The 13438-nt window shown below is 52.3% G+C and overlaps 1 protein-coding gene across 2 annotated transcripts in view; it reads left to right on the plus strand.

Annotated features, from left to right (window-relative positions):
* SH3BP5 (SH3 domain binding protein 5) overlaps window positions 1-13438 on the plus strand; it is a 76845-nt gene that overhangs the window by 58947 nt on the left and 4460 nt on the right. For both annotated transcript variants that reach the window (XM_041734651.1, XM_041734650.1), the window contains exons 4-7: window positions 3785-3949; window positions 10526-10656; window positions 12017-12059; window positions 12743-12962. In XM_041734651.1, the coding sequence (XP_041590585.1) occupies window positions 3785-3949; window positions 10526-10656; window positions 12017-12059; window positions 12743-12962 (559 nt within the window). The remainder of the gene's footprint in view (window positions 1-3784; window positions 3950-10525; window positions 10657-12016; window positions 12060-12742; window positions 12963-13438) is intronic.

A 13438-nucleotide genomic window follows, 5' to 3' on the forward strand; every position in this document is an offset into this window, starting at 1 on the left:
TGACGAGTTTTCCCTGGGAAACCTTTGACAAATCATTCTCTCTTCCCTATGTTCCCATGGCACTTTACACCTCTGTTACTGTCACAATCTGTCTTGTATTGGAGTTTGTTCTGAATGTGTCTGTTTTCTCGACTGATTTGGAACCCCTAATTTTGGGGTGGATCCCTCCCTTCCAGAAATTAGTCACCAGGAGGTTCCTTAGCAATGCTGAATGTACTATATCCTGCTAGCAAGGGGATGATAGACTGTTCCCTCCCCTTGTGTATGCACCTGCCTGGTCCTTCCTTGTGAATGTGGTTTTAGAAAATGTTGGATGAAATGCCTTACAAAGAGGCCATGAGCTTTGGGCTTCTTTAGGAATCCCCCCAAAAGGTTGGTCCCTTGGGCTTAGTAGCAGTAAAATGGACTGGGAGCAGCCAGAAAGAAGTTGAAGGAGATTCGACAAGTCTGTGCTAGTTACTGTAGTCACTTCTGTTTTGAAGAATAGCTCAGCTGTAGAGAGGGGAGGTGTGTTATCATTTAGCATTAGATTTGAGTGTAACAGAAAACATCAGCCTTTATTTTTTCTGTCATTTAAAAAGTCAGGAGGTTTGCAGTCCAGCGCAGGGACCTAACTTACTCGTTGGGAGAATTGCCTCATGATCCATCCAAAATGGCTGTTGAAGCACCAGCCATTGTGTTCATATTACAAATGGAAGACAAAGCCGCCTTCTTGGAAGGCTCACTCAGTGTCCATTTACATCTCATTAGCTAGGAAGAAGTTAGTAGCTATCTTCATGGCTGGGGAAGTAGTCTTTAGAGACACATGGGCTCTCTTACCAGGAAAGATGAAGAGAACGGACAGTGGTGCTGAAGAGCCACCTAACACTTGAATGAATGAGTAGGAGGATAAATGATGGAGAGATGCCATCTGGTTTTCATGGGTCAAGGGTAGACTGAAGGCTCACGTTAGATCTTTGATATGACAAGGCAGGCACATTTCTGATACTACCAGCCTTGTGGAAAACTCAGAAACTCCATGGACTCGACAGAGAGCATGTTCTTCTAAAGGCCCCTTCAGATGGGCCTCCTTCCCCCTCTTTGTAGAGATCTGGCTCCCTCATTAGAACTATCCAGATGCAAGATGGTAGGTGAAGGTGGTACTGGGTCTGTGGCAGCAGCCGCATTTCAGCTCTTTCTTTTGTTTGTTTGAAGAAAGAAAACTTCATAATTCAAGCGAGGAGACCTGGGGGAAGAGACTTTACCCTTAAATGTTGCTGAATTGAAATACTAAAATTTCCTAAAAGACACAAGTACAGATCCCACCTTGGGAAATGTTAGAATCCTGTAGGATTAATTCTTGTCTGCTGGTGTTGGTTGGAAGCCTGTAGGTGGTCTGTGGGGGAGGTTGAGGGCAGCTTTGAAGTGACAGGTCCCCGTGCTTCCCCACAGTTGCCCCACAGTGCAGCTAGCTAGGCAGATGAGGGCCCCACCAGGGCAATCCTCTCATGGGACACCCACATACTGGCCTGGAAGCTCAGGATCTGGAGCAGCATGTCCCATGTGGAGAGCATGCTGTGCTGTCTTGTTACCATGCGGTGGGCTGGTCAGTTCTGTAGGGCCGGGCCCCTTGTCCCCACCACATAGCAGATAAGGGGCTTGGTGTGGGCGTGTGGGCATATGGCGTGTGGCTTGGGGCCACACAGTGGTTCACTGCAGGCAGGCAGGCCCCTGGGCCACTGGTTGAAGCATTAGCCTGGTGTTCATTCAGGCTACCATTCTTGATTCCTTTTAAAATTTGATAGCAGTATATGTATTTTTATTTTTAATTTGATTTGATTTGATTCCTTGCTGTCATTAGTTTCAGGTGTACAATATAAGAAGTCAGCAAGTCCATATAGTAGTCGGTGCTCGTCAAGGTACATGTCCTCTACCTGTCTTTGTCAAGGTCTCCTTCAGATACTGTGGTTCATGAGGCTGCTGCTTCCTGGACACCTCCCCCCCCCCCCCTGCGTTTTTTTGAGATTATCTTGTCTTTCAGTCCTCCGTTCTGGATCATTCTCTTTGCAGGAGTAGCCCTGGATTCCCTCCCCTGGAAGTAATTTCTCCTGGACCCCCTCCTACCGTCTATCTCCCTCCTGTGGCGTGCTCGTGCACAGCTCCTTAGGACACATTCTGGATGTCCACTGCAGGCCTGTTTCTGTTCCCTGACCAGATGGTCATCCCGGAGGGTTGGGTTGGGTGTGGTATGCAGCGTATGTGTCCACTGTCCCCTGAAGTGTGGAAAGTGGCACCCTCGAGGTCACAGAGCTGTCCCTTGCCTTGGGGGCTGGTACGTTCCATGTCTGTTTGTTCCCCTTAACCATCTTTGTCTTGCGGTTCTCCAAGACTTCCTCTAAGTCACGTGAGGCTCACCCTGAGGATGGATGGGGCCCCCATTGTTCCCCTCTCTGAGTCCCAGGGGCTACCCCATGGATGTCCCCAGGGCTTATGTAACTGATCTGGTTAACCAAGGGTGGGTGGGTCAGATGCTGCAGTGGGCCAGTGTTTGGCAGTGGCTTGCTTGGACTCTGCAGGGAAATTCAGTCGTGGCCAGAGGGTGTTGTTGCTGATTCCTGATGCAATCTCCTGGGCCACTCTTGGGGAAGATGAATTTACTGTCCAAAAAAAATAGCATGTAAGCCAATTATGTAATTTTAAATTTTCTGGTAGTTATCGTAAAAAAGTCAAAGATGCAGATGAAATTAATTTGAATAAGGTATTGTATTTAACCAACTATATCCAAAATACTGCCATTTCATCATGTAATCATTATGAAAAGTGAGATCACTAACAATTCTTTTTTTGGGACTGTCTTTAAAATTTGGGGTGCTTTTGGGATGCCTGGGTGGCTCCGCAGTTAAGCATCTGCGTTTGGCCCAGGGGTGTGATCCTGTAGTCCCGGGATCGAGTCCTGCATTGGGCTCCTTGCTTGGAGCTTGCTTTTCCCTCTGCCTGTGTCTCTGCCTCTTTCTCGGTGTCTCTCATGAATAAATAAATAGAATCTTTAAAAAGAAATTTGGAGTTCTTCACACTCACTGTGGGTTAAGGACATTTCAAATGCTCGATAGCCACATGTGATTGGTGGCAGTCTAACATATGCTCCGCTATGATTCATATGCATTCTCCTACTTGACGTTCCTTGAAAGCGGGGACCGTGTTGTGACAGTTCTGTCCTTCTCCCTAGCTGTTGGGGAGTGTGAATTGGGTCGAGGGCCTGTCTGGCAGAGTGACCGTGTTTAGTGGGACTTGCAGTGCCTGGAGTCTGGTCACAGCTCGGCTTCTCACCAGCTGTGTGGTCTGGTTGGGTCTCTTAGTGCCACTTGTAGAGTGAAGCCATTGGACTGGGATCTCCGGGGGCCCTTCTGGTCCTGACATGATTGCATCGAGCCATGGATCTGGGCGGGGATAGTGTCGGGGACCCCGGTATCCACCTTGGCATCGCTAGCAAGTGAGAGCTGCTCTGGGAAAGGGCACGGATGGCCACACCTGTGGTTTGCCATCTCCAGCTCTGACCGAGACGTGGCATGTTTATCTGGTCTCTTGGGTCCTGGACTGTGAAAATTCTCTACCTGCCTCCCTGGCACCTACTCCCTCATCCAGCATTTACAAGAACCTGCAGGCACCAGGGCTGTTCCTGCTTGGAAGGGCAGAGGTGGACAGGGCAGGTGCCAGCCCTTAGGAAGCTCATCTTTTGGAGGGCGGGTTGGGCCAGAGGGAGCCCCTGCCATTTCCTGAAGCCTCACAAGGCTTTTTTCTTGCACAGGCTCAGCTGGAAGCTCAGAAAGCCACACAGGACTTCCAGAGGGCCACAGAGGTGCTCCGTGCCGCCAAGGAAACCATCTCCCTGGCTGAGCAGCGGCTGCTGGAGGATGACAAGCGACAGTTCGACTCTGCCTGGCAAGAGATGCTGAATCACGCCACCCAGAGGGTATGAGTCACAGCCGTGTGCGCCTGTACAGGGTGGGCCTGGTTTTCAAGCATGCGTCTGTCTGCAGGTGCCTGCGTGCGTGTGGGCATCTGCACGGGGTGCCCTCCCTCCCTTTCGTGGGTGGGGTATGAGAGCATCCTTCATGCTTCTCCTCATCCTTGTGACCTGGACTACCCCCTGGTCCTGATGAGCTCTGTGTGCCCTGGTTCCCCCACGCAGAGGAAACAGACTTCCCAGGCTTGTTGCCTAGAAACGCTGTCTGAAAGTCACAGGTTGTCTCTCCGTGGGGGGTCTCTGCTGGCCTGGTACTCAGCCATACTCAGAGTGACAGTCCCCCAGTAACGGGCCTAGCTGTTCCTTCCCTGTGTCAGTGGAGGTTTGTCTGGTTCAGATCATCCCTGAAGGTCTTGACTGTGGATTGGGCTTCCTGGAGGGACCAGGGCCCATTCCCACTAAGTTGCAAGGGGAATAGCTGAGTTTAGAATTCCAGGTAGAAGACTGATTAATGGCCCCAAATCACGTGGGGCCTGGACTTGGGATGTGTGCGCTGCTGGCAGAAGGGTGGGGGCCATGATAGATGAGACCAGAATTCAGTGGGCACAGGCCTGACCTTCGGGTTGGGCTGGGCTTTGAGCAGCCAGCATGGGAACAGGAAGTGGGCTGTGTATGATCTTTACCCTGATTTGACTTGTAGGTTTTATGCCATTATTGTTTGGCTTTTTACCAGCTCCCATGACCTGTTCTCTGACCACGTAGCTCAGAATCAAGATAGCTACTTGGCTCAGTTGGAATTGTTACCTCTACCTAACTCCACTGGGTTTTCTAGGAGTCACACAGAATAGTCTTGATTCCCCCACCCCCCCGCCTTCTCCAGGCAGATTTGCTGCAAGGTGAGTGGGAAAGCTGACACGTGGCTCCAGCAGCTCCAACCACGGCCTTAGATAGAGGGGTGACGTAGAGGGGGCTGCAACCCCCCTGGTCTTGCCACCTGTGGGGCTAGAATAGAAGTCAGCAGTTAATGCCAGCAGCCTCTGTCTCTTCACTGTCGCCTGCCACAGTGGCTCAAGTCATAGGGGATCTGATAACTAAAGATGGTCTTGTGCTTCCCTAAATAGCCTGACACACAAATGACTTCTAGTCAGGCCTTTGTACCACCTTCCCCTGAAGCCCAAGATACCTGGCCTGGCTTTGTGTGGCTTTGGGCCTCCTGCCCCCTAGTGGACGTGTGATGCTCAGAGAGACAAACGGGCTGGAATAGCTTTTCTGGGTCAGCCAGCGAGAAACCAAAGTAGAAGTTGGAAATTTACAAGCCACAGTCTGACAGATGTGGAAAGGACCAAAAAAAAAAAAAAAAAAAAAAAAGAAAACAAAAAAGCTCCTTCCAAGAAATTAGGTAAAGGTCTCCTTTTCCTTTTTGTCCTCCCTCCACCCCAATTGGAGATCTAAATCAGCCTTAAGAAATCATTTCAGAAACTATTTAATCTGTGTTTTTTTTTTTTTTTAAAGATTTTATTTATTCATGAGAGACAGACAGGCAGGCAGAGGGAGAAGCAGGCTCCATGGGAAGCCTGATGTGGGACTTGATCCCAGGACTCCAGGATCACGCCCTGAGCCAACGGTAGGCGCTAAACTGCTGAGCCACCCAGGGATCCCGTAATCTGCTCTTTAGAAAGGAACAAATAATCTGTTCTTTAAAAAGGAACAAATATATTTATTTATTTATGCCTTTTTTTTTTTTTTAACTTCTTTTGGAAGTCCTGGGGCTCTAGGGTGGATGGTGAGTGGTTGATCAAGAAGAGGCGTCCCTGGGACTTCCACATTGCACAGCTCCCGGGAGTGCTGTTCATACTGTTGTCTTTGAGAGTGCTATTTGGGGTTGTGCAGTGTACAACTTGTGAGGCTTTACAAGATGGCCCCAGGCCTCCTGAGGTCACACGGGCTCCTCAGGGCCTGGGGACGGTCTTCTGATGTGTGTCCTCACTGAAGCCACTGGAGGCTTCTTGGTTATGGGGATAACCACTGCAGACTAGCAGGTGTTCTGGGTCACAGGCTGGGTTTCCTACCCTAGGGCTGCTCTTCTCTTCCCCAGGTTCCTTCATCATTGCATAGGTTTGAACTGCTGAGGGAGAAGGAAAGTTCGAAACTGATACTACCTAGAGACAAAGCTGGTGACAGCCCTCTCCAACCACGTCCTGCATTATTGAGAAACAGCCTAGAAAGGGGCATGCTGAACTTGATGGATGGTGCAAACCCTCCTTTTTAGGTTGACTGTGGATCTCCTTTGGGATTTAGCATTTCCCCAGACAAGGCCTCATGTTGCCTGCTCCCCAAACCTCATGGGGTTGGCACACTCGACCTGTGGATTGCTGGTTGCTGAGGACAGTGAGGGGTACAGACTGTGCCTCCTGCCTTGTCTGATTTCTGGATGCCCCAGGAAGCCCACTTCTTCAGAAGAAGGGAGCTAGTTTCACCTCACCCTCTTTCCCCCCCAAAAAAGTACCACTTAATGGTTTGGTCAGAGGTCCAGAGCTCAGGAAGGTCCGGGCTGTTTTGTGGAAGTGGCGGTGGTTTGGGCTGCGTGTGCCCTCCCCCTGGGCACTGTGGCGGAGCACTGCAGCAAGTACCCTTGTTCTTGCCCAGGCCATCAGTCTGTCTGCTTTGTTCCCTTCAGACTTCTTATTCTGATGTTGGGCAGCCACACCCTGAAGGCAAGGCTGAAACCAGCATTCTAGGAAACTGTAAGCAATGCCGGGAGTCCCAGTATTCTCTTAGGCCACACGTTATGCCACCCACAGGGACAAAGGGACGATTGTCTGCTCGGTGCTGGGGTCAAGAAGGGCCTTAGGAGCCACAGTAGGTGAGGCAGAGTGGTCGAGCCTGCACTTGAAGGGCCTCCAGGGGATGCAGGGCCTGGGGTCCCTGCTGCTCACTACTTGAGGGCTTGGGCAGCAGAGGCCCCTCCAGCTTCGGCCGTTTTGGCCTTGAAGCAGTGACTTTATGGGAAAGTGACTGCTTTTCATCAAGTGGGAAAGGAGACCTGGCATCTGAGGGGACAGGAACTGGCTTTTCAGAGACCTGTCAAAAGAGAGCAGATAGAGGAAGAAGCAACTGCGACTTAGAAATGGGGAGACATTAACGCTTGGTGAAAGGGCAGCAGGTGGCCTCTGGAGAGGAGAGGAGAGGACACTGAGCCCACCTCGAGTCCTAGGTGGTTTGCGTGTGTGAGACTGCCTGGGTGCAGGGACGGCAGGCCTGCCAGTGGCACACGCAGAGCTGTCGAGGCCAGCTTCCCTGACGCTGCTGCGTGTGTGCCACCTGCCTCCTGCACGGCGATGAGAAGCCATTTCCATGGGCCCCCTCACCCAGGGGTGCAGCAGAACCTGAAAAGCTTCTGAACCAGCTGCCTGAGGTTCTGAGGAGACCCTGAAGCCGCCTCCCTGGGGGAGAGGAGGGCCCTGACCTCTGCTCTGGGATGTCAAGGGTGGTGGAGCAAATGGGAACACCCTGGGGTTTGCACAGCCGTTGGGAAAGCCAGAACACAAGGCTGTGAGGAGCCACGCCAGGTAGACGTCTTGCACCAGGAGGTGTCCAGCCGACGCCTGTTCAGGCCCAGCTCTTGGAGCTCGACTGCGTGCTGCCGTGAGCGGGGTCCCTAGGACTCTGGGACCCAGCTGCCTGCCTGCCCTGGGCCTTACGGAGGGGCAGGCTGGCTCTCCCGGACCCGCACTTCTCTGTCCTGCTGACTAGGAGGAGGGGCAGCGACCCACCCCTCGGGTGCTGGTTCTGGCCACTAGGGTCGACTAGCCTCAGACCTCGGCATCGGGCCCCGGGTGGGTGGTTGGTTCCCGGGCCTTTGGGACAGGCCGCGAGGTAGACACACCTAGAGGTGACCATGGCCAGCAAGCCCCCTCCAGGATAGGGTTCTCAGGCATCCTGAGGGAGTCTGTGTCTGATCCTGTTGGGTGGTATGTCCTTCGGGAGCCCCCCGGCTCCAGGGGAGGGGGTGGGAAGCTGATTGCTGCCTGTCTTCCTTTGTCCTGCATGCTCATCACGTCGGGGCTGGCAGATGGGGTGTTGGGATGTGGGTGCAGGAAGGGACTGCAGCCTGTGCTAATAAGGCCTGTGCTTTCAGCCAGCTGTGCTTCCCCCCCTTCACATCCTTCACCCCAGCTGCCCACCCGGAGAGCCTGCTCAAGTGCCCCCTCTGAGCTGCTGCGGCCCTCCTGCCAGCCCAGATCCTGTGCTGTCTTGAGTGGCAGCCACTGCTGCGGGCACATCTATACCTGTTAGGCTGCTCCGGGCACACTGTAGGCGCTCAAGTAGTATGTGTACCTCTGGGTGCACGGTGATGCTGGTTCAAAAGCAAAGCCCGTTGAGATGGGGGCAGCAGTTCTGTGCAGAGATTGGAGTCTGGACCAGGTAGTATCAGCCCAGGCTTGGGAGGAGGGCAGGAGTGGCCCCCGGGAGGCCCAGGGCAATGGCGGTGTTTACCCCCGCTCTGAGTGGCCCTTGCCCATCTGGTGGCTCCACCCAGCCTGTGGCCACCTTGAGGCCCTGAGGGACTTCCTTGTTGGTCCTTCTGTGGCTTGCCGGCGCTTGATGTGGCTTGGCCTTCCTAGCAGAGCCCCTTTACTGTGCCGCCCAGCCCTCCCTTTGCCCATCATTGCTCCTGCCTAGGCGATGCTGGGCTTCAGATGGCGGGGGGAGGGGGGGGAAGTGGGGGGGGGGGTCCTCAGTTACCATGCAACCAAGGTAGCATGCTTGGTGTGGCTTTCTCCCTGGAGGCGGAAAGAGGATTTGGGGGTGAACGGGGCTCCCTCTGGGGGTTGCATGTTTGTAGGGGTGCAGATTGGGCTGGGAGACAGCCAAAGTGGCCTGAAGTAGGGGACAGTGACACACACGCTGCCCCCTCGGTCTTCACTGGCAATATTGCCAAGTGCTCAGAGCTTCCTGTGTTTAATTTCAGACAGACTTTGCTGCTTTTTGCAGACCAGAGGCTGAGATAGACGAGGGCCTGTGTGCAGCTTCTTGTGGGGACCCTTCCTGTTCGTAGCCACGAATCACAGCTTTTATGAATCGCTCTATTTAAAATGCTTTCACACCACTCCTTAAAGAGGAGCCTGGTATCATGTCCAATGGTAACGCAGCTGTTCTCCACCAATATGAGTCTTCATCTGTCTCATAAACTTGGGGTTTCGGGTTTTTGTGAAGGTCATGTTGGCAAATCCTTAATGCTTAAGCTTCAGGACAAGACTGAAGAGTTGCTGCTGTTTCCCTTAGTGTCCAAGTATGGGATGGTTTTTTGTGCCCTTCATTTCAAAACTGTGAAGTCTTTGGTGTCTGAAGCAGAGGGGAAGGGTTTCTTAGCCCTGGGCTTGGTCGAGAAGTCATTTTAGCAAGCATGTCGCCTCATGGCAGCCTAGATCAATTCCCTCGTACTTCTCTTCTTTGAATGGTTTTAATTCTGTTAAATTAAGAGTATCTCAAGCATTGAAGCCTTTGCTAAGATATGTATGTTCTTAAAAGGTACAAGTGTAACCGATAAACATAAAACGTTGAACATAGTTCTTTAACTCCCTAATTAAGGAAGAAACTAGTAAGATGTTATATTTCAAAGGAGAAGCTCGTGTATAGAAAATCAGGAATGACTGAAATGAGATTGTAAACTTGCGGAATGGGTCAGTATTTACGGGGCAATCAGTCATGAAATCCATCTCCATGGGATGCAGTTCATCTTCATTTCTAGGGTCAGAATCATCTGTAGTACTGTCTGTTTTATACAACAGGCTTTGTTCTGCTGCTTTCTTTATGTAACGGACGAAAGGACCATCATTTTCATCCATCAAGGGATGCACCTTTCAGCAGCCTTGTTTTTGACCATCGACAACCCCCGATTGTTTGTTGTAAAATGATTTTTATCCACAGGCTCAATGAGACATCGCCACTAGAATTTCCTGCCAGAACGCTGACTCGTCCCCTGGTCTCATGCATGTCTGTGACCCCCAGAATCTGATCTGGATGACCTGATATTCATTTGTGTAAATGTGAAGGTTGCCCTTTCTGGATCCCGGATTCTTTTGTGTCCCTGGCTGATGCAGGATATTTGGGAAAGGGCCAACCAGCTGACGTTGCGATCGCCTTGCCATTCTGACGCGGTCGTGCCCAGTGGTGCTAGGTCTCCCTGTTCCTGGATGTCCCTGTGGTGCCGTTGGTCTGTTTGCGTGCCTGACACCCCCGTGCCAAGCCAAGGGCCGAGGAGCCCACATCGGCTGTTAAGGGCCGGGAGGCCTGAGCAGCATGAGGTGGACATCGATTAAATCAGAGAATGCTTCATTTCTCTGTGATTTTTGCTTTTCCTTTTGTTACTCAGGCAAGGCCACGGCCAGTCTGGCTGTTTCATCTCGCTTGACCAGACTTTCCAAAACAGGTTAACAGAGAAAAGTGGTCCTCTTCTGTTTGGGATTTAGTTGAATCTTAGTTTGTCCACAGATTTCCTCTTTAAAAAAAAAAAAATGATAGAAGAAATACCCCAACAAGGGACTGTCTGGCCAGGCTGACGTCTGCTGTCGTTTGAAGGTCATGGAGGCGGAGCAGACCAAGACGAGGAGCGAGCTGGTGCACAAGGAGACAGCGGCCCGGTACAACGCGGCCATGGGCCGCATGCGGCAGCTGGAGAAGAAACTCAAGAGAGCCATCAACAAGTCCAAGTGAGTCGGGCGCATGGGGCCCTGGGGCCAGGGGCGAGTGTCCTTCTCTTGCGCATCTTCTCCACCTTTTGTGTGCCGCACACTCAGGGACCCGCCTCATCAGAGCCCCCCACGTTCTCAGTAACCCCCAGAGGCAGGAAGTGACCAGCCGTGACTGACCTGGGAGACACAGAAAAAGGAATTTCAAAAGCAAGCCATTGCGTGGCTCGTTGGCTGGAGGCCGGGGCTGGGCTTTGGGACACTCCGTGCTGCTGGCTCTGGTGGGCGGCGTGGGCGAGCGTTGTCCTTGACTTTACCTGTCAGCATCATGGGGATGAGCTGAGTGCACAGCACACATTCTCTCTGGACCCGGATCTGATGAAATGGTGCAAGACTGGCTTTAATGGAGGTTTTTGCAAGCTTTTTTCACTGCTGCTGTATATTTTTATATAGGAATGATGTTAGGGACAAGCCCCCTGCTTCACTTACAGTTGCTGGGCCTCCAAGCCAAAGAGCTTCCCAGGGAGTGAACAGCTCAAGAATAAAGCACTGTCTACTCTTAACGCTTGACACCAAAGTTCCAAAAAAGAGCCAGGGTCTTTTGACCCAGAACCTGGGGGCTAGTAGAATGTTGGCCTTTGTCCTCTCTCTTGCCCATGACCTGGCTGGGTCTGCAGACTGACACTCATGGACAGAATGCAAGAGGACCTCTCTGAGCCTCCATCCTTTTGGTGAGGGAGGAATAATGCTTCTCCCTTCTCCAGTGACCCCAGCAGAGGAGGGTGTGTGTTGAGGCAGTCCCTTCTCCAGCCTTGTCTATTTTTTTTTTAAGATATTATTTATTTGACAGAGAGCAAGTGAGAGAGCAAGAGCAAGCGAGAGTGTACAAGTAGGCAGAGAGGGAGGGAGGGGAGAAGCAGGCTCCCCACCGAGCAGGGAGCCTGACATGGGTGTCCATCCCAGGATCCTGGGATCATGACCTGAGCCAAAGGCAGAGGCTTAACTGACTGAGCCACCCAGGCAACCCCAGCCTTGTCTATTCTTTACTCTGAAGGAGACAGCCTCCTCCTTAGGAGAAGGGGCTCTGGGCTTCCTTAGCTGCTGGGCACGCCCTGGATGGTCCTGAAGAGCCTCCTACAGAGGAAAGTGAATCAAGGTTTAAGGGCCCCAGGATGAGTGTTCACATGTGTGGGTCCCATAGGTCTTGAGTGGGCCCTTTGAGCAGCTCTGACTGGCACCTGTGTCCATCTGCGAGTATCATCTTCATCTCCTGGCCTTGTCAGAGTTGACGAAATCCTGGACAGTTGGCCTGCCAGCCCTAGCTAGTGGTGTCTGTTGGGGTCATCGTATTCTCACCCTCACTGTTTTGTGTCTTCCACAGGCCTTATTTTGAACTCAAGGCAAAGTACTACGTGCAGCTTGAGGTATGTGTGGCGTTCTTTGGCTTTGCTGTTGACTTTTCTGCACTCAAAGCCCCACTTTTATGTGGTAGTGGACTTTCTACTGGCATATTGGTATAAGAGGTGAATGGAGAGAGAAACACATTCTTTACTGAGTTTTCAGGCCTCAAATGGCCTTGGTTGGGTCTTCAGTGGCCTCTGTAGTGCTCTGAATCTGCCGCCCAGCCACTTTCTGTACTGTCCCCGGGCAGTGGCTCCTAGGGCTCCTAGGACCAGTGTCGTCATCACCCGGGAAGTGCAGGTTCCTAAGCCCCACCCCAAACACAGACTGCAGGTGGAGCCCAGCCATCTGTGTTTTAAAAAGGCCTCCAGGGGATTCTAATGCAAGTTCGAGAACCCCAGTACGAGGGACCAAATGACCAGAAAGTGGGACCGGTGTGAGTTAGACACCGCTTACTGTTTCTCTGGGGGCTTTATTCCGCCAGTGGTAGTTTCTGGTTCTTAGCTCGAGTTTGTCACCTGGTGGGGACTGCTGTTTTATCTGGTGTGTGGATAGCTAGATGAGAGAAATCAGGCCATCGGTCACATCTTGGGTAATTTTGGAGATGAGTGACGGGCAGAAAATGGGCTTGAACCTGTCATTCAAAAGCCTCTCCAGGCCGGGAGTGGCTGCCTCCACTTACTGAGCCTCCTCTTCTCCTGAGCAGCAACTGAAGAAGACTGTGGATGACCTGCAGGCCAAACTGGCCCTGGCGAAAGGCGAGTACAAGACGGCCCTGAAGAACCTGGAGATGATCTCAGACGAGATCCACGAGCGGCGGCGCTCCAGCGCCATGGGGCCCCGGGGCTGCGGCGTGGGGGCCGAGGGCAGCAGCACGTCGGTGGAGGACCTGTCAGGGAGCAAGCCTGAGCCAGATGCCGTTTCCGGTGAGTTGGGGGCTCATGCGCAAGGGCGAGATGCCGCCGTAGCTTGTGTGGTCTGCTTCCAGAGCTGTCTCGCCTGTATGGAAGCGCCTCAGAGTTGGCAGGCCGGAGACTTGGCTCTTTCTCACGGCTTCCCACATTTTGCGGGACACCGTATTCATCGAGGTGCTACTGAGTGTTCTCAGAGTCAGGCTTCTGTGGTGGATGAGTTTGGAAAACGTGACACTTTCACGCTCTCTGACATTCAGAGTATGTGTTAGAACGTTCAGGGCTCTGAGCAGTACTGCAGGAAGGGAGAGTTGCCTAATAGGCCCCCGTGCACTTTGATTTGATTCAAATCCTGGCTCCCCCGTAGTACATGATGTGGGCAAGGGCTCAACTCTGTTTCTTTACCTGTAAAGTAGGGAGTATGAGTACCTGGTATCCACTGTGTAGAAGGGAGGTTGGGATTAAATGAAATAATGTAGGCACCCAGAAAG

Source organism: Vulpes lagopus, chromosome 19, assembly GCF_018345385.1.
Source record: "Vulpes lagopus strain Blue_001 chromosome 19, ASM1834538v1, whole genome shotgun sequence".
NCBI classification, from domain to species: domain Eukaryota; kingdom Metazoa; phylum Chordata; class Mammalia; order Carnivora; family Canidae; genus Vulpes; species Vulpes lagopus.